Genomic DNA, 18,240 nt, shown 5'->3' with positions numbered 1-18,240 from the left:
GTAAGTAGCATTTTCACCTCTGAGTTAGAAGGTTATGGGTTCAAGTCCCACTCCAGAGCACAAAAGTTTAGGCTTGTATTAAGGGAGTGCTGCACTGTTGGAGGTGCAGCCTTTCAGATGAGATGTTAACCCAAGATGCTGTCCATCCTCACTGGTGGATGTAAATATACCAAGGCACTTTTTCAAAAAAAAGTAGGGAAGTTTTCCCTAGTGTCCTAATCAATACTTACCTCTCAATCAATACCAAGAAACAGATAGTTGGCCATTATCATGTTACTGTCTGTGGGAGCTTACTGTGCGATTTGGCTGCCATGTTTTCTACATTACCACAGTGACTATACTTCAAAAGTACTACATTGGCTGTAAATATCCTGAGGTCATAAGAGGCACAATTATAAATGTAAGTCTTTTTTTTTGACTCAACCTCTCCAACCCAGAAAAGGAACAGTTGCAACTGTGGGGTCTCACTCCTGCAGGTAGTAAATTGTTCCTAGAGGTTTTCTAAAAATATATATTTTTAATACTTTTCACATTCCCTTTCTTTTGTAACCCTCATTCCAAGCTGAATATTTTCATTCGTTCTCTTTATTTCTCATTCTCTATAAAATTTGATTCTAATTCATGCTATTTCCTTCCCCATTACAACTCTGTTTCTTTTGAAATCCTTAAATTTCATTGCTCAAGAAGGTAGACTCTTGTTTCCATCATTCAGCAAGTTCCAAGATGCCCCATTATCACCTCACACTTATGCAATTTGAGGGGCAAACATCTCTTTGAACTGAATGGTGAAGAGAAAAACAACCAACTCACAGAACATAGCATGAAATGCCCCAGTCCAACAAAATCCGGTCCATTGAATTCATCTCCAGCACATTTTTATGTAGAGCATTCCAGAGCATAGCTAACTGAGTTTAAAAAAAAATTCCCCCTCATCTCCCTGATGAAAGATCATTGGCCTGCAACATTGGCAGAATGGTCGCAGCTTTGTACCAAGTGTGGCATCGGGAGGGTAAAACGATGTTTTACCCGCTGGCTGCGATGGCGGGTTTTCACACCACATTACTTATGCATCCCGGGGAAACATGGCGTTTCCATAGTGGGCGGACTCTCATTCGTCCGCCATGCCGTCCCCTCGCCGCTTCAGCCTGCCTGGCGCCATATTTAAAGTCCAGCGGCGTGCACACATCTCAGTGCTTCCAGCCCACGATTGCTGCAGGGGAGATGCCACGAGAGGAAAAAGACTGCAGCCCCCAGGTTAGCAACACGTCACTGGAACGCCCTTTGGATGCCGTGGAGGCTCCTGAAGGGCTCAGGTGCTGAAGGCGGACAAAGGATCAGGTGCTTTTAAAGTTTCATGGCTGTGTCTCCATGACATGACCCTGATCACAGAGCGCAAGCAAGATGCCCTCAGCCAGACAGGAGTCAGACCTTCTCAGGGGCTTCATGAAGATCAATGGAGTGTCTTCACTGCATGTCATCATCATCCTCCTGCAATCGAGCGACTATTACGGCCTCCATTGCGTCTCCATGACAGGAACATTATCGCAAAGGGTATGAGCGCTGCCATAAGCCAGACTGGAGTCAAATGTTCACAGATGCAATGTGGGGATACATGGGGTCACCTCACTGCATGTCGTCATCATCCTCCACAAATCTAACAGCTATGAGGGCCTCCAAGTGTGCCTGCTTCATCGCCGTCATCGTCACCTTCGAGGACCTCCTCACCCTCACCCCCCTCGGTGTCCTCCTCATATGAGGAGACCTCCAGCTCCTCCTCAGCCAGCTCCTCTCCCCATTGGCAGTGCCAGGTTGTAAAGGGCGCAGCAGATGACAATGATGCGTGACACCCTTTGTGGACTATATTGCAGGGGTCCACAAGACTGGTCCAGGCACTGGAACCACATTTTCAGCATCCCGATGCTCTGCTCCACCAAGTTGCGAGTTGCAGCATGAGCCTCATTATATCTTCGCTCTGCTGCAGTGTGTGGCCGCCACCTTGGTGTCATCAGCCACGTCCTCTGCGGGTAGCCCTTGTCTACAAAGAGCCTCCGTTGAAGCCTCTGTAGACCCTGGAAGACTCCAGGGATCTGTGACCAACTGAGGATGTAGGAGTTTTGCACACTCCCTGGAAACTGTGCACAGACCTGCAGGATGCATTTCTGGTGGTCGCACACCAGCTGTACATTCAGCGAATGGAAGCCCTTACAGTTGATATAAGTGACCGTGTGTTGTGACGGAGACCTGAGCACCATGTGAGTGGAGTCAATGGGACCCTGCACCTGTGGGAAACCTAAGATCTGGGTAAATCTAATCGCTCTTGCGTCCTGGCTGTCCTGGTCCCGGGTGAAATGCACAAAGTTGTGTGCCCTCAAGAAGATGGCATCCATGACCTCATGGATGCATTTGTAGTTGGAGGCTTGTGATATCCCACAGAGGTCACCCGTGGAGCCCTGAAATGAGCCACAGCTGTAAATATTGAGCGCCTCTGTCATTTTCACGGCCACTGGCAGTGGATGCCCTCCATGCCTCCATGGTGCCAAATCCTGCAGCAGGTGACAGATATGACTAACCAGTTCCATAGACGTGCAGTCTTCAGTGACACTGGTCCTCGGTCATTTGCAGGAATGAAAAGCGGCACCTGTAGATGCTGGGTGTCACTAAGCGCCAACCAGCAACAGCATAGACGCTGGGTGTCACTAAGCGCCAACCAGCAATGGCTTGCTGTGGCTCTTCGATGTGTGTGGGAGCCCCAGCTGCCCCTTCTTCCTGAGATTGCTGCTCCTCCCCCTGAGCAGCCAGGAGCCTCAGTTGCTCTCTCATCCATTGTCTTCGCTCTCTGTACGTCATGAGCCATACAGCAAGTTATCTAGGCTCCATGATCCTGATGTAGTCCTCCTGAAAGATGAAAGAGAGAGACACGTGGTTAGTATGGGTGTACTAAGAACCTGTCCTGGTTTAGTGTGAAGACCTCTTAACGCTTCTCGGAGAGTGTTGACCACCACTATAATGGCCAGAGATTAGTGCGCTGCATGGCTGCTCGAAACCCCACCCTCCTCCGCCCCAATCCTCCTGACCGATTGGCAGTAGCTTTGCCCATTGGACTGCAGGCTGTGCTCTCAGCTCAGGCACAGGCATTCTCCTAACCCGCACTGCAAGGCTGCACTGTTAGCTTGAACCATGATGGACAATGGTCCAAATCGGGATGATGACATTGCAAGGGGCTGTGAGCGCCTCCACCAGTGACTGCTCCATGGCCAACTTTAGCGAGGAGATTGCACAATGTGTGCAGTCGTCCAACTGTTCTGCAGCCCACTAAAATGCTCATGACATTGCAGTCTGTGCTTGAGGGGTGAAAAGCTGTGGAGCACTTAGTGGCACTTTGATGCCTCTGCGTTGCTTGAGTGGGTGGATAAGCTAGAAGCCCAACTCCAATCATATCAATGGCTGCACCTGAATTGTCTGAGTTGCAGAGGAATGGTCACTTTCTATCAAGCGTCACTAATTCCCTCGCCCGCCCTAGCCACCCCCCCCCCCCACCAACCTGAATGCTTGTGCACCACATTCAACCACAGGGCAGCCCGCTGACGTGGGCGGACGATCTGGTGTCGGGGCGGGGTGGATGTTCCTGGTGGACAGGCCTAATAATGATATGCAAATGTATCACAATGAGGTTCCTGACGTCGATGGCAGGAAACATGATCACAAACTGGTTTCACGTCGTCATGAAACTGATCGTGCCATATTGTCCGCTCACACCACTGAACACGCCTGATGCTGTTGGGCATAGAAAATCCTGGCCATTAACTCTTTTCCTCTCACCACAGATGCTGCCTGACCTGCTGAATATTTTCAGCGTTTTCTGTTTCTCTCTCTTCAGTTCCCCCACTGGTGCTTTTGCCAATTAACTTAAAACGTGTCCCTCTGGTTATTGACTTTCCTATCGGTGGAAACATTTTTTTCCCTAACTACTTATCAAACTCTTCAGGATTTTGAAGACCTCTATTAAAATCTCCCCTTAACCTACTCTGTCCTAAAGAAAACAATGCCAGCTTCTTTAGTCTCTCCATTCTTGTAGTTATTCCTAAACTGGTTATGCTTGAACATATAAAATGCTGAAATTGAGATGATTTATGTATATGGTCCTTTCTGTAATGTTATGGAGCACTAAATGACAAAGTATCAATTCTTAAAAATCACAAATATAGATACAATTCACCAATCATATCAACTCTGCTACAGAAGATTCTAACCCCACAAAAATGAACCAATTTATCTGCAAAGCAACAAAAAGACATACTAAATTAACAAAGGACTAGTTGACTAGTTAAAATGAATCAACTCATTATACACACTAGAGGATAGGATATTTTGCAGGGTACATTAGTCATAGACTTGTAATTGTAATGTTTGACACCAGAGAAAAAAGATTTTGAAATACACCACCGCCAGCGGAATGTTCTGTACTCATGCTTCATTTATTAGTCCAATAACAAAGCCATTCCCTTTTATTTGGCATTGCTGAAATAGGAATATATCTGACAGAAAATATTTAAATATGTATTTTAAAGATGTTATTAGTAAGCAAATCATCACTGCAAAGACCCTTGCCATCAGAAATGCATTTGAAGGGATTTTCTAACGCTGTCTTTGCAATGCAGAAGTACCTCTTGATGCAGCTCCCAAAATGTTGTCCTAGAACATAGCCGATTTACAATGCATGAGCAACTGTTGAAAAGACATGATACTCTTTTGAGCTGCAGACATTTGTCAGTTTTGGAGGAAGAACTATGCGGGCTGACATGGCAAAAACTACATTTCTGGCCTTATGGGCAGTGTGAAATTGAAGTCCACCCATGACCAGGAGCCATATCAATGTGCAGCAGTCAGTGTACTTAATGTTTCCTACCAATGACACTGTACCTCCATCACCACAGAAGGTATAAAACAGCACTCCATTGCCAACAAGGTGCTAGCATCACCTCATTGATATTACACTGCATCCATTGAAACTGGTGGTGACTGCAGCCATGAAAGCCTAAGTTATAAATGCAACCAATGGTCCTGTCTCTCATAAAAGAACATATAGTATATGATATTTGAAGTACATAACTAATACCTCCCTAGAATAAATCAAAATCATCAGCATACAACACTGGGTGCTTTCTGAGTATGAGCACAAACAGTTGCTGAAGTATAGGTTTGCCCATGGAAAAATTGATTATATTCAGTATTGTACCAACATTGCTGTCACTTGTGAATTATTTAAAATGTTATGTATAACATAATGTGTAGTGATCACTGTAGAGTAAATGATTTATAATTTTCTATTAGGTAATAGATAGTAAAGACTGAAATGATGAAATTCTCTATCCACTACCAGTTTTAACAGAAAAGTTTTTACAGACCTCTTATTCCACATTTGTACAAGGCCTTTCGTAATGAACAATTATCATTTTACAGTGAAGGACTAATAAGCAGAGAAGAAATTACAGCCTACTTCATGAGGTCCAGCTCTATCTTCTCAAAGTCAGTCCTAGGCTTTCTCCATAATTTCCAGGAGACCACATATCTGAAACCAACTTTCTGCGACAACTGTGCTGGATTTGTAAGTCGCTTTCATCTACTGTATGGTCTCCCAGCTTGTAAGATGTCACAGGATCAGATGTACAGTAGTCACTCTTGATTATTGAAAAATTTACAATAAATATTTGATATGAATGTAGCCAAAGAAGTAATAAAGTGTAGCTTTTCTATTCCTTTGTGTAATGGGTACGGTAATCTATCGGTTATGCTGCTGAACTGGAAACCCAGAGGCCAAATCTCACCATGGCAAGTAGGGAAATTGAATTGAATAAATCTGATAATTTATTGGTTAGCACCTAAAAATGATGAGGAGAGCTGCCAGACTGCTGTGTAAACCAACTGGATGACCTTTGGGAAAGGAAAGCTACCACCTCCAACACTTCTGGCCTCCAGTCTCACTCACTATATTTCATGTTTAATACCCTTAGAGTAAATAAGAATGGGTAATATATGCTTGTGGCCACATTCTAAGATCAAATTTTTCAAAACTCTTATCGTCATCAATTTTCTGATAAAAATTAAAGACTCTCAGTTCTGTGAAATTGCAATATTTTCAAAAGTAAAATGATATCCACTTTCCTTCTTAGATCTGGGGCGTTATAAAACAAGGGTACAGATGCAGAGGTAAATGATATTTTTTTTTAAAGTCTCAATTATGCCGAAGAGGTTTTATTAATTTTATATCATACTTGCGGTAAACCAACTCAGATGGATCAGTGAAATTGCTAGATTAATGGATTTACAATTACAGACAATTATACAAATTCTATTTATAATATGCAGTGTTCTTAATACAGAGTTATTAGATTTGTTCGAACACATAATCCAGATTGTTTCTAGCTGATGTTCCTCCAGAAAACTGAATTTTGTTTCAGAACATATTGAAATCAAACAAGGTACAACTTGTAGATGCTTAAAACAGTATTAAACATTCACTCAAAGCATCATAATAAGAATTGGTGACCATAATCTTACCACAATCTTCAATGTTGTCAGCAATATCACAAAACTCAAGCCAGCCACACAATTAATGCTTAATGTGTTAAACAGCAACTTAATGTAAATCCTAACTACCAAACATTAAAAGGCTCCTTAAAGCAGGATTTCTGTTTCATTAATGAAATTATAATTTAAAAAAAAACTATTGCAAAGGTTTTAAAAGACAGTTAGGCTGGCTGATGTGTTGAATAGTGATCTTTTATTTAGAAAGGGTGGGTTTTGTACCATTCATATTATCCCAGGCCAGCTATATCCAGCTTATATCTCTCCTTTGCCTTTGAATGTGAACAGTTCCTTAACTGGGCCATTTAGATGCAACAATTTGAGTGATTGGGTCAAACAAAATTTGACCAAATTGATCACAGAGATGCTGAAAATGTTGGCTTAAGATCACTTGGGGTGGTGGGGGGAGGGAAATCAAAATATATGCTCGTGCTGGTGTATATTTAGAACAGTCTTTTCATCTCAACGTTAGGAATCTGCAACACAGACCAGACTGATGGGATGAAAGTCTTTCACTGTTGTCTGAAAAAGTCCCATGTAACGTAAGATTACGCAGTCTCAAACCAATTCCTAAATTGAGTGACTCAGAGCCATCAATTAATGCACTCAACAGGATGTTAACAGATAATCCAGGCTGCAAAGTCAATGGAGAAACCAGCTAACAGTTAGTATGTAAAAATAAATCCTAGTAATGTTTTCACAACATCTTGTAGAAGTGCTTTCTTTACAAGTACTTCTACATTCACAAAGGCATGAAGGTTGGGCTTTAAGAAAAAAAGATCCAAAATCACTCCCAAAAGTATGTTAATGCAAGGACGATGAGGTTATAGGGACTGAGATTATGGAATTGCCTGTAAATTAACGAGTAGATCATCTGAAAAGCAATACTGAACATTAAGTTTGGAAAAAAATTCTAAAGTTTTTTCTAAAATTGTACAGCACGGTACGGGGCAACATTATTACAATTACCATAATAGAGCCAGAGGAACCATTTGTGTTCCTGTAGCTGTTCAAAGCAACACATCATGCTTTGCAAAAAATAAACAGTCCGTTTACAAAATTATGAGGGGTATAGACGGAGTAAATGCAAGTAGGCTCTTTCCACTTAGATTAGGAGAGATAAACATGAGATGACTTGGCTTTAGGGTGAAAGGGGAAAGGTCTAGGGGGAACATTAGGGGGAACTTATTCACTCAGAGAGTGGTAAGACTGTGGAACGAGCTACCATCTGAAGTGGTAAATGTGGGCTCACTCTTAAGTTTTAAGAATAACTTGGATAAATACATGGATGGGAGAGTTCTGCAGGGTTATGGACTAGGTGCAGGTCAATGGGATTAGCGGAATAATATTTCGGCACAGACTAGAAGGGCCGAATGGCCTGTTTTCTGTGCTATAGTGTTCATGGTTCTACTGAGCAGGAAAGTGTGAGAATTTATCGCTACAATAAATCTCTCACTTGCATCTGTTCCAGAACATTTTAACACAGTGTCATATTCCTATCCTTATTCCCAACCTCTTTGCAAGCAATTTCTATTGAGTTTGTGCTGATGTCATATAGCTTCCTTCTCTGTTTGCAGATTGCGGCATGAACTGCCACAAACAGTGTCGAGATCTTGTGGTCCTGGAATGCAAAAATAAACCCAAGACTACAGATACCAGTCCAACATCAAGCTCCACTCCCACTGCACTCTGCCCTACAGGAACCAAAAGCCACAACACTGGTAATATTATACTTTCCACAGCATTGTACTACTATACTTTTTTTAAAGAATCATAACCATTTCTCAACATTAATATAGTGAGGATAAAAAAATTTAAACATTGATTTGGATAAAAATGCATAACGTTGAGTACTGATTATTCCTGGTACTTGACAGCATGTAAGTGCTTTCCTTTGTTAACCACCTACAAAAAATATTTGAGAAGGCTTTACTGATGGGTATTGTACAGAAGATAAAAAGCAAGCATCTTTCTGGATATTATTTTCCATTTTGTTAGGTTTTAAATTATCTTTTGAAATTATCTAAGAGTAATCTAGAGTATTATATTTTAAGAGTACCTCTGCCCTTCTTGGCCCTTCCAGACCACAAACTAGTATCAGCCAAGAAGACAAGCTTGTGGGTGACTTGTTCCGAGATCTCTGTCAGTGCCTTGCTGAAATTAGCTTCTATGAAATGTATGAAAGTGATTATTTTCCACAGTCTGATTTTCCCTCCTGATTTGGAGAAGCATGTTTAATGTAATGCTCCTCCTTTGGTGAACCTGGGCAGTATTAGAAAGGCAGCAGGAGCCCTCTCTGATCAGTCCATGTTAATCATGTATAGACATCCCAGTTCCCTGCGCTGCCGCAGTACTAGATAGAATTGCTCTTCAATAGATGTCCAAATTTATAGTCCAGTGAGCAATAGAGATAATAGCTTGAGATACAACAAATTCGCAGATTTAAGACCTTTATCTCATATGTTATGAACAAAAGTGAAAGGACAGCATCTTTACTACTACTAATTCCTAATTCCTGGTTCCTAACTACTACTTTTTTAAGATAGGAACATAGCAATTGCTGGACAAAGAAAGACCAGGGTTGATCTAGTTGGTCTTTTACCATCCTGCTAGCTGAATGCTACAATAATAATGCAGTTGTTGACTAGTCAAATCTGACCACCATCAAAACTGACGACAGATAACAGATTTCAGCCAGCAAATGAATACTAGAGTATTTTATACAACTGGGTTTTGTGTAATATCTGAATATGTACAGAATTAATCATGCTAAAAATCCTTTTGTTATTCTGCATTTGAACACTTGCAATCTTGAGATTGTTGGGATGTTAATTGCATAAAGCAGTTAAAACAAAGCTCGAAATACAAAAAAAGTTGGGAAAAAGCTGCACAAATCTGATACCCCCTTTTATTCATTCTTGGGATGTGTGCATCCCTGGCAAGGCCAGCATTTATTCTTCATTCTAATTGCCCTTGAGCAGATGGTGGTGAGCTGCTTTCTTGAACCACTGCAGCCCATGTTCCGAAAATATGGTACACTCTGCCTTGCGGTGAATGCTGGATATAATAGCTCTGCCATTAAGTATGAATATTGATATATGCTGTTGGGGAGAAAGGTCCAGCATTTGACCCTGCAACAGTGAAGTTCAGCAAAATAGTTCCAAGTCAGGGTGGTGCACTGCTTAGAGCTGGTGGTATTCCTATGTGAATGCTGCCCTTGTTCTTATAGGTGCGAGAAGTCACAGGTTTGGAAGGTGCTGGCAAAGGAATCTAGCTATTGTAGTGTATCTTGTAGATGGTACACACGGCTGCCACTGTGTCAAGCTTCTTAAGTGTTGTTGGAGCTGCACCTACCCAGGCAAGCGGAGAGTATTCCTGACTTGTGCCTTGTGGTTGGTAGACAGGCCTTGGGAGTCAAAAGGTGAGTTCTTTGTTGCAGAATTCCAATCTCTGACCTACTCTTGTAAACACAGTATTTATATAGCTAGTGCAGTTCAGTTTCTGGTCGATGGTAACTCCCAGGATGTTGATGAGGGGAAATTTAGTGATGGTAATGTCACTGAATGTCAAGGAGATATGGTTAGATTCAGTCTTGTTGAAGATGGTTATTTCTTGGCACTTGTATGGTGTGAATGTTACTTGCCTCTTATCAGCTCAAGCCTGAATATTGTCAAGGTCTTGCTGCATATAGGCATGAACTGCTTTAGTATCTGAGGAGTTACAAATGTAGTGAAGACTGTGCAATCATCAGCAAACATGCCCACATTCACCTTATGTTGGAAGGTAAGTCATTGATGAAGCAGCTGAAGCTTGTTGGGCCTAGGACACTACCCTGAGGAACTCCTGCAGCGATGTCCTAGTGTTGAGATGATTGGCTTTTAACAATGACAAACTTCCTTTGTGCTAGGTGTAACTCCTACCAATGGAGAATTTTCCCCTGATTTCTATTGACATCAGTTTTTCTAGGCTCCTTGATGGCTCACTCAGTCAAATGCTACCCTGATGTCAAGGGCAATCATACTTTCCTCATCTCTTGAATTCTGCTCCTTTGTTCATATTTGGACCAAGGCTGTAATGAGGTCAGGAGTCAAGCTGTTCTGGCAGAACCCAAACTGAACAGTGGTGAGCAGGTTATTGCTGACTAAGTGCCGCTTGATAGCTCTGTCAACAATATGTTCAGTCACTTTGCTATTGATTGAGAGTAGACTGATGGGGCAGTAAGTGGCTGGATTGGATTTGTCCTGCTTTTTGTGGAGGTAGTTCCCTGTGTTGTAGCTGCACTGGGATTGTTTGACTAAGTTCTGGAGCACAAGTTTTCAGTACTACAGAGTCCATAGTCTGTGCTGTATCCGGTACACAATGTAATCCCTCCCTCTTCTTTTCCAAAGTGGACACCCAACCAGGTCACTTACCCCCTGGAAACTATGCATTTGATAATAAAGAGGTTTACTTGCTGTTCATACATCCTACATCTCAATCACTTATTTAAAATTTTTCTTACGCCCTTCACGTTCACATTTTTGCAGGAAATGAGGATGGACCATTTACATACTTCAATGAGGAAGTGAATGACAATTCTGAACGCAAAGACCGCACGATTGTACTAATGGGGGGCTCAGCACAGAAGATCTCAGTAAGGTTGAAGCCTATTGTAATGGATAAGGCCTCACAGACTGACGCATCTGGCTTAGACACAGATAATTCAGGGAATCAAGCGACTTCTTTGGGAAGAGTGAAGACATCAGACACATCTCTGCTATCCCCAAACATACTCCCATTGTGCCCAAGTCCCATTCCAGCTCGCAGAAGACCCTGTGTAAAATGGGAAAACATGGCATCCTTTCACAAACCTAAAGGTGATGACTTTAGCAAGGAGCATCGACTCTATCAACTAGAAAAGGTACGAACCCAATTTTTTTTAGAACATTTATCACAGTTGAGCATTGTAATAGGCACTTAAAAGGCCAATTAAAGTCTGGTTAATATGTTCTGTTTAAAGTACCCCATTGATTTGAAAAATTATATTGTTAAAAATAAACCTCAACTGTTATATCTAAAACAATACTTGAAAAACAAACTTCAGAGGCACCAAGCTAATCCAGGGATGTCTTTAACCTGGAGAAGGCAGTGTAACCTGGAGCAGCACCAACGTGCAGCCACTTCAAATTAGCTTGGGAGCCAATTGACTGGAAACATGTAGTAGCTAGGAACAGATGATGAGGGAATACTTTGAACAAATGGGGGCATGATTGGGTTCGGATCGGGATTGGTGTCTCTCAGAGTAGCTGCCCATAGAAATCAGCCACTGCCTCCACTTGTGTGTTTTTGATGTGGAAGGTGTTTGAAACCTGAAGTGCGCATATTAGACCAGGTAGGAGCAGGTCTGAACTTTGTGGATTTGTTTGGATAACCAGGGGTAACCTTTTGGAGAGGTAAAGTCCTGCAACACCTTTGGGGGGAGCGGGGCCAGTTGCCCTTGGGGAGAAGTTAGATACCCTTTGGAAGAGGTAAGGTCTCCTTTGGGATTGCTGAAAGTAGGCCTGAATACACGTAAAAAGTGCATAAGCTCATTGGAACTGTCAAAAAGAACTGAAAAAGTATCAAGATGAACTGTCAAAGGGAGCTGTCAAGGCATTTAAAACTCCTGCCTTTTTAACGCTTTGAAAAAATATTTGCTGGAGTGTTAAAAAAATTATTGCTTGCTATTTCACTCTACCTGTTGGCATAAGCCTTAGGGTTACCATTACTGGATTAGTGCAGTACTATTTTCACAACTGTCCATAATCAGAGCAGGGTGCCTGCCATTTCATAGTTCGATTAAAAGTTCGAAGTGTTTATAGACTCTTGGAAATGGGACTTTGAATTCCAATGCTTTTTTTAAATAAGGGATTATGCAATTGAATAAAATGTTTGTTGTTATAAGGGATAATGTAGTTGAAGGAACGTAAATGTAGCAAATGGGTTTTGATGAATGAGAGTGCCTTTTAAAAAATAAGGTTTGCAGTAGACACTTGTACAATAGCTGAGGCGGCGACAGGGCTGTAAAATGCAGCAAGCCATTCTAAACTTCATTAACTTCGGGGGTAACATAAAATCCTGCTGCCATAAAATTCCAAGCTCGGAACATTTTTAAATCTCTGCATGGGTCCTGAGGTCTACCCATAGTGGATACTGGGTGAGTTGGCATGGTGGGTGTAAGAGCAAAGAGTGGTGGGTGGGGGCATAGGTTGGCATGAGTTGGCACTAAGTTGGCACAGATGGCTCTAAAGGGCCATGGAGGTGGGCAGGGGGTAGAATGGAGTGCATGAGGTCATGTTGGCATGGATAGGGCATGGGGAATGTGTGGGGTTGTGAGGGGGCGTGAGGGCTGATGCAGTGCCGATGCATTGAGGCAGGCGTGCTGCCCAGCCCACCTTTGTACCCAGCATTCTCTGCACTCATTCCAGATGCAGCGGATCCGACTCCCAGGGAGCCCTGCCACCCTGGAGTGAAAATCCGACCTTCCGGGCCACTTTCTCCCAGGTTGGGTTTGCAAAGCTGAGAAATGTCCCGACTCCACTCCCAACCCGAGAGTGAAAATCCAGGCCTATGCCATCTTGTGCTGGGATTTCACCACCGGAGGAAATAGTTGCTCTGTATCTAGCCTATCCAAACCCTTGATCATTTTAATTAGATCGTCCTTCAACCTTCTAAACTCAAGGGAATACAAGCCAGGTTTTTGCAACCGGTCCTCACACTTTAACCCTTTAAGTGTAATGCTAGGGTGAAGTTTCACCAAGAGTGGAGAAGTCAATTGAAATTTGACTTAGGTTTGACTGTTTGGCTGTTAAAATGAATTATACAAGAATTAAAATAAATTATACAGGAATGTAATCTTGGTTCTGATGTTATAATGCAATCCGGTGACTCTCATCTCTTCATTTACAGTCTTACACTCAACACTAACTGAATCAGAACAGGAACATTGTTTTGTCCAAAATATTTGTAGTTTTATCATTAGCAAGATACAATGCAGACAGAAAAAGGAGTTTTTGGGGATATTTATCCCTACATGATCTGTTAAATCCAAACACTTGAAGGTTTATATGCAATGATAACTTCTCTGTTATTTTGCTGATTTAGGAAAGAACTCTGCTTCGAGAAGAGAAAGAAAAGCTGCACATTGAAAACACAAGCCTGCAGACAAAGTTATTAGAGGCACAGCAAGAGATCAAGGCTGTCACTGAACAACTAGATTTATTCCGAAAGCATATGACTATGGAACCAAGAAGCTCTTCACCGACGCAAGAGTAAAATTTATAATATTTGGTAGACTGTTCATAACTAGTATTTCTGTACAGTACTGGGATCTATAGAAAATGTTAACAAAATATAAGGATTTTTGGTGAAAATTGATGGACATTTTCACATTATTTAACTGTGTTTTCTCATCCAAAAGAACTGATATCTAGTTTTTAAATTAGAAAACGTAGAAATAAGCATTACTACAAACACTAGACACTTTTAATAATAAAAACCACCAACTTTATAAAGAATCAAGTGCACCCCTGAGCAGGAGGTTGAGATTGGGAGCAGATGGGCATTTAATTACTTTAAAGAAAACTAGAACTAATAACTTTTTAGAGTTACATAATGGAGTTAATCTTAACTGTTGCATTAGTGTGAAACAACCAATCAGATTTACTGCCCATTATGCATCTTTTCATGAAAATTGGGAGAGTTGGATTACAAGTGGCCTCTCCAACATCACTCACTTATACTTCCGCTAAAAGTTATTTCCTCCAGTTTGTTTTACTTAGATGTGATTAAAAGCCATTTCAAACGTGCTTGTGGCTATTTTAAATTAACTGAATGGATTACAGCCACATTTCTTGATAGTACAAATTAAAGTTGATGCAGGAAATATGTTTAATTGTTGTTCTACAATGGAAGTTGCCAGAAAAAACATTTTTAAAAATTTCATACAACAAGAATTCACGGCATATGTTCTAATAATTCCCTGGTGGGTGAAAAGAAGATGTTGCCAATACTATCATGTTGCACAACACATCTAGTGTCAGTTATAATGAAAGATTCTGAAAATTATATTGTTAAAGATTAAATTGATGTAGTTACATCGCGTTCTGCAATGATCTGGTCACAGTGACCAATACGCCTTTAGGCAAGGAAGTTTTTGGAAAACTATTTTCACACTATGCTCATCAACAGACCAACAGTAACTGCATTTCAAAGTAATTTATTCAATGAGACGTGTTTGCAATGTCAGGAGAGACATGATAAGGTGCTCTGTTAGTCCAAGTACTTTTTCCTTTCATCCAGAAAGCGTCGCGAAAATGTGAAAATACTATATATTTAAAAGTGTTAAGCCTCCTAAATAATGGATCATCATGAAGATCTTATTTAAAGCTCAGATGTTAACAAGGCCAATTATCAACCTAAAGCCACCTATTGCATTCCACTCGAACTATGTACTAATAGTTGATAAAACTTAGAGGTAAAATTGGGTCATCAAAGATGAATCACAATGACTTGGAGTTACCCCAGGATTACTCAGAAGCTTCACAGCTTTAGCCCTGACAGCTATTGCGAGGGAAGCTCAGTTAACATATACGGTCACTTTTTATTTTTATGGGCATTTATAGTCACTTGATGCACACAAACAAAATAATCATATTCAGAGTTAACAGTTCAGGTTGATGACCTTTCACCAGCATTTTCTTCTTTCTTAATTTCAGATTTCCAGCAGCCTCACCATTTTGCTTTTGTATTGTTGTAGCCATATTCAGTACTGAGTTAATGATCGAGTTTGAGTTTTAGGAAGTGTGCAGTAGCAATAGCCAAATATGTCACATTCAGCAATAACTCAAATATTCATCCACAAATTCCTACAAATGAAGACTGTACTTTGAACCAGGATAGGTGCAACATATTTGATTTTACTGACCAGTTTATAACCAAACCACACTGTTTAATTATTGCATGTTATACCTCTCTCTGGTGGTTAGCTATATCCTTTTCTAGTTCATGCAAGCCACAAGCTTTTTGAGTTGGCATTTTAGTCTAAAAGAACCCATGAATGTTTGCAATGCCTACGTAATGTTCAATGTAATCGAAAACTCCTTGTGGTCTAGTCACAAAGCTGATGCAGCATCAATAAAGAAATTGTCATTAGCTTCTAGAATTAAATGGTCATAAATCTCAGTCTAAACTGCTAAAAAGTTTTGATTTGACAGAAAACAAACATCATGGTTTTTATCTGCCTGCATCAACTCGGGTAAGAGCACAGGGTGTTGCAACAAAACCAAGGGAAATGTACATAGTTGAATAATGTAACTTTGTGTTTGTTTTCTGAATATAAACTACACAACAGCCGCAAAATATATTCCATTAGCTCAATAAACCAACACTTCACTCTGTTTGTATTACAAATTATATCAGCTAATGTTATTAATGAGTATGCATTGCAGTAAATTAGATTGGAATTTGGAAACTATGAGGCTCTTGTATATTCAGACTTACCTTAAAGTGTACATTTAAGGTTATCAGAGCAGCAAGATGTAGATTAAGATGTTAGCAGTAATTTTACTTAGATCGTTATTTAAAATGAAAAACAGTATGATGCCATTCACATTGAATTCACATTGAATCACCCCTTAAAGACCCAAAGAGCTTTAAGGCTCTGTTAAGTAACTTTTTAAATATAAAATAAGCAAGTAGTTGTGCTTTTTAGTGAATGTATATATGTACAATTGTACGATACATATTTTTGTTTTTGTAACTTGACTCGTTTGTGATTGTCAGTAATTCGTAGCATGATGTATAATTAAATGGATCCTTTTGTTTAAAGTAGCCGACATTAAATAACACATTAAAAATATATTTTACTCCAGTCTATTATTCTTTCAGAGAGAATCTGGGGCCTATTAGACTTCAGTTCGTATCTGACCTTCACCTAGAGGTTAAGATTACCAATCACAGCATCATTTATAAAGTCTTTCAGGGACCAGATCCAATTTGTGTTGTTTAAGCACAGTTCTGTTGGGTCGTGATGAACTGATTGATATCAATGTCAACTGGTTTGGCTGAATTGAACTATTCCATCCCGAAATGGAGGGATGGAAAGTTTCCCACTACACAGAACATTAAGGTGAATCTTTCAAAAGTCTTTGGCAGCAGGCCAGGCTAGAATATTAAGCTCAGACTTGTCCTAGGATTTCCCACAAATTTCTGGAATACCTGCTGAGAATATGCACAGTGCCTCCAGCATTCATTTGAAACAGGTGGTGCTGTAACGGTATGTTCCCTAATCGTACAGCTTGTCAAAAGGTAATTGGCAGTGCTTGGCTGTTGAAATTTAGGTCATTGGAGTTCTGGTTTTTGGCCTTTTCTTTTCAGCACTGTTTTGTTTACATCTGTCAGTACAGTGGGTTTTATATGCACATACACACCAATTTTTGCATGTTCTGTATTTTTTGGCCTCAGTGTTTTTCAATTCTGAGGGTTACAATTTCAACAGCCAAAATTCTAAATATGGGCATTCTTTTGGGAGTGTCTTTCAATCTGCCTGTTTTGGTGGAGGAAAGTCTAAGGAGGAATTAGTTTTGTTTATAAACAGTGGACTGTCCACATTCATATCTGTCCAACCGGTCATGTCCATCAATCTGCCATTATGGTGGTATCCATGTAGCCATCTATAACGGTAAGAAAATGGTCCTAAAAATTGCCTTAAATATGTCCTCAAAATGGAGTTGCAGTAGTGCTGAATGCTGGGAAACCAAAAAAACTAATGTTAAATAGGAATGTGAATATTAATATGAAACAAGGCACCTTATGACAAGGCCTGGTCAACCTAGGCTATCAACGGTCACAGCTTTTTACTCCTGGGTGGGAACGCATCAAAGTGGGCAGCAAGTGCACATAGCAGCAAGCAGGTTCTGCTAGGCTGAGCCATTCCTGACTCACTTCACCTACCAGGTCCTCCAGGCCTTGATCTGAGGGGTGCAGGCGCACAGGCAAGTGCTCTATCCCAGAGAAGGCTGCAGGAAGCACAGCAGCTTCACCTCTCCAGCCTGAGACACCGGAGCGGAGCAGGTCAGTGTGGCTGGCCCCCACACCGGAAGTGCCACTCAGTACAGGAAGAGGATGAAGGATCTCATCAGCTCTGCCAGGGTAAGTCATCCTTCAACTCCCTCCAATATCAAACTCTCATCCTGGCATCATGTACTCAAATGGCTACTCTCTTCAGAAGTCTCAAGCAACCATTAGTGGGGGACACATATCAACACTCATTCTCCCACTGAGGCTTTCACATCACCACCATCCCATCTGTCATAAAATCAAAAAACTGCGGATGCTGGAAATCCAAAACAAAAACAAAAATACCTGGAAAAACTCAGCAGGTCTAGCAGCATCTGCAGAGAGGTACACAGTTAACGTTTCGAGTCTGTATGACTCTTCAACAGAACTAAGGAAAAATGTGACATAAAAGCTGGTTTAAGGGGGATGGGACAGGTAGAGCTGGATAGAGGGCCAGTGATAGGTGGAGATAACCAAAAGATGTCATAGACAAAAGGACAAAGAGGTGTTGAAGCTGGTGAAGTTATCTAAGGAATGTAATAATAAAGGTATAGATAGCCCTAGTGGGGGTGGAGTGGG

General features: G+C 41.0%; 1 protein-coding gene across 4 annotated transcripts in view; it reads left to right on the top strand.

Moving 5' to 3' along the window:
• The window catches only part of LOC121292760 (RAS guanyl-releasing protein 1-like), an 84,712-nt gene extending 68,260 nt beyond the window's left edge, over positions 1–16,452 (top strand). For all 4 annotated transcript variants that reach the window (XM_041215115.1, XM_041215117.1, XM_041215116.1 and 1 more), the window contains 5 exons: positions 5,461–5,605; positions 6,171–6,207; positions 8,163–8,306; positions 11,112–11,485; positions 13,708–16,452. In XM_041215115.1, coding sequence (XP_041071049.1) covers positions 5,461–5,605; positions 6,171–6,207; positions 8,163–8,306; positions 11,112–11,485; positions 13,708–13,878 — 871 coding nt within the window. In that variant the 3' untranslated portion in view covers positions 13,879–16,452. The remainder of the gene's footprint in view (positions 1–5,460; positions 5,606–6,170; positions 6,208–8,162; positions 8,307–11,111; positions 11,486–13,707) is intronic.
• The last annotated feature ends 1,788 nt before the right edge of the window (positions 16,453–18,240 follow it).

The sequence above is a fragment of the Carcharodon carcharias genome, chromosome 20, assembly GCF_017639515.1.
Source record: "Carcharodon carcharias isolate sCarCar2 chromosome 20, sCarCar2.pri, whole genome shotgun sequence".
NCBI lineage: Eukaryota > Metazoa > Chordata > Chondrichthyes > Lamniformes > Lamnidae > Carcharodon > Carcharodon carcharias.
This window is presented reverse-complemented; position numbering and strand designations above follow the sequence as displayed.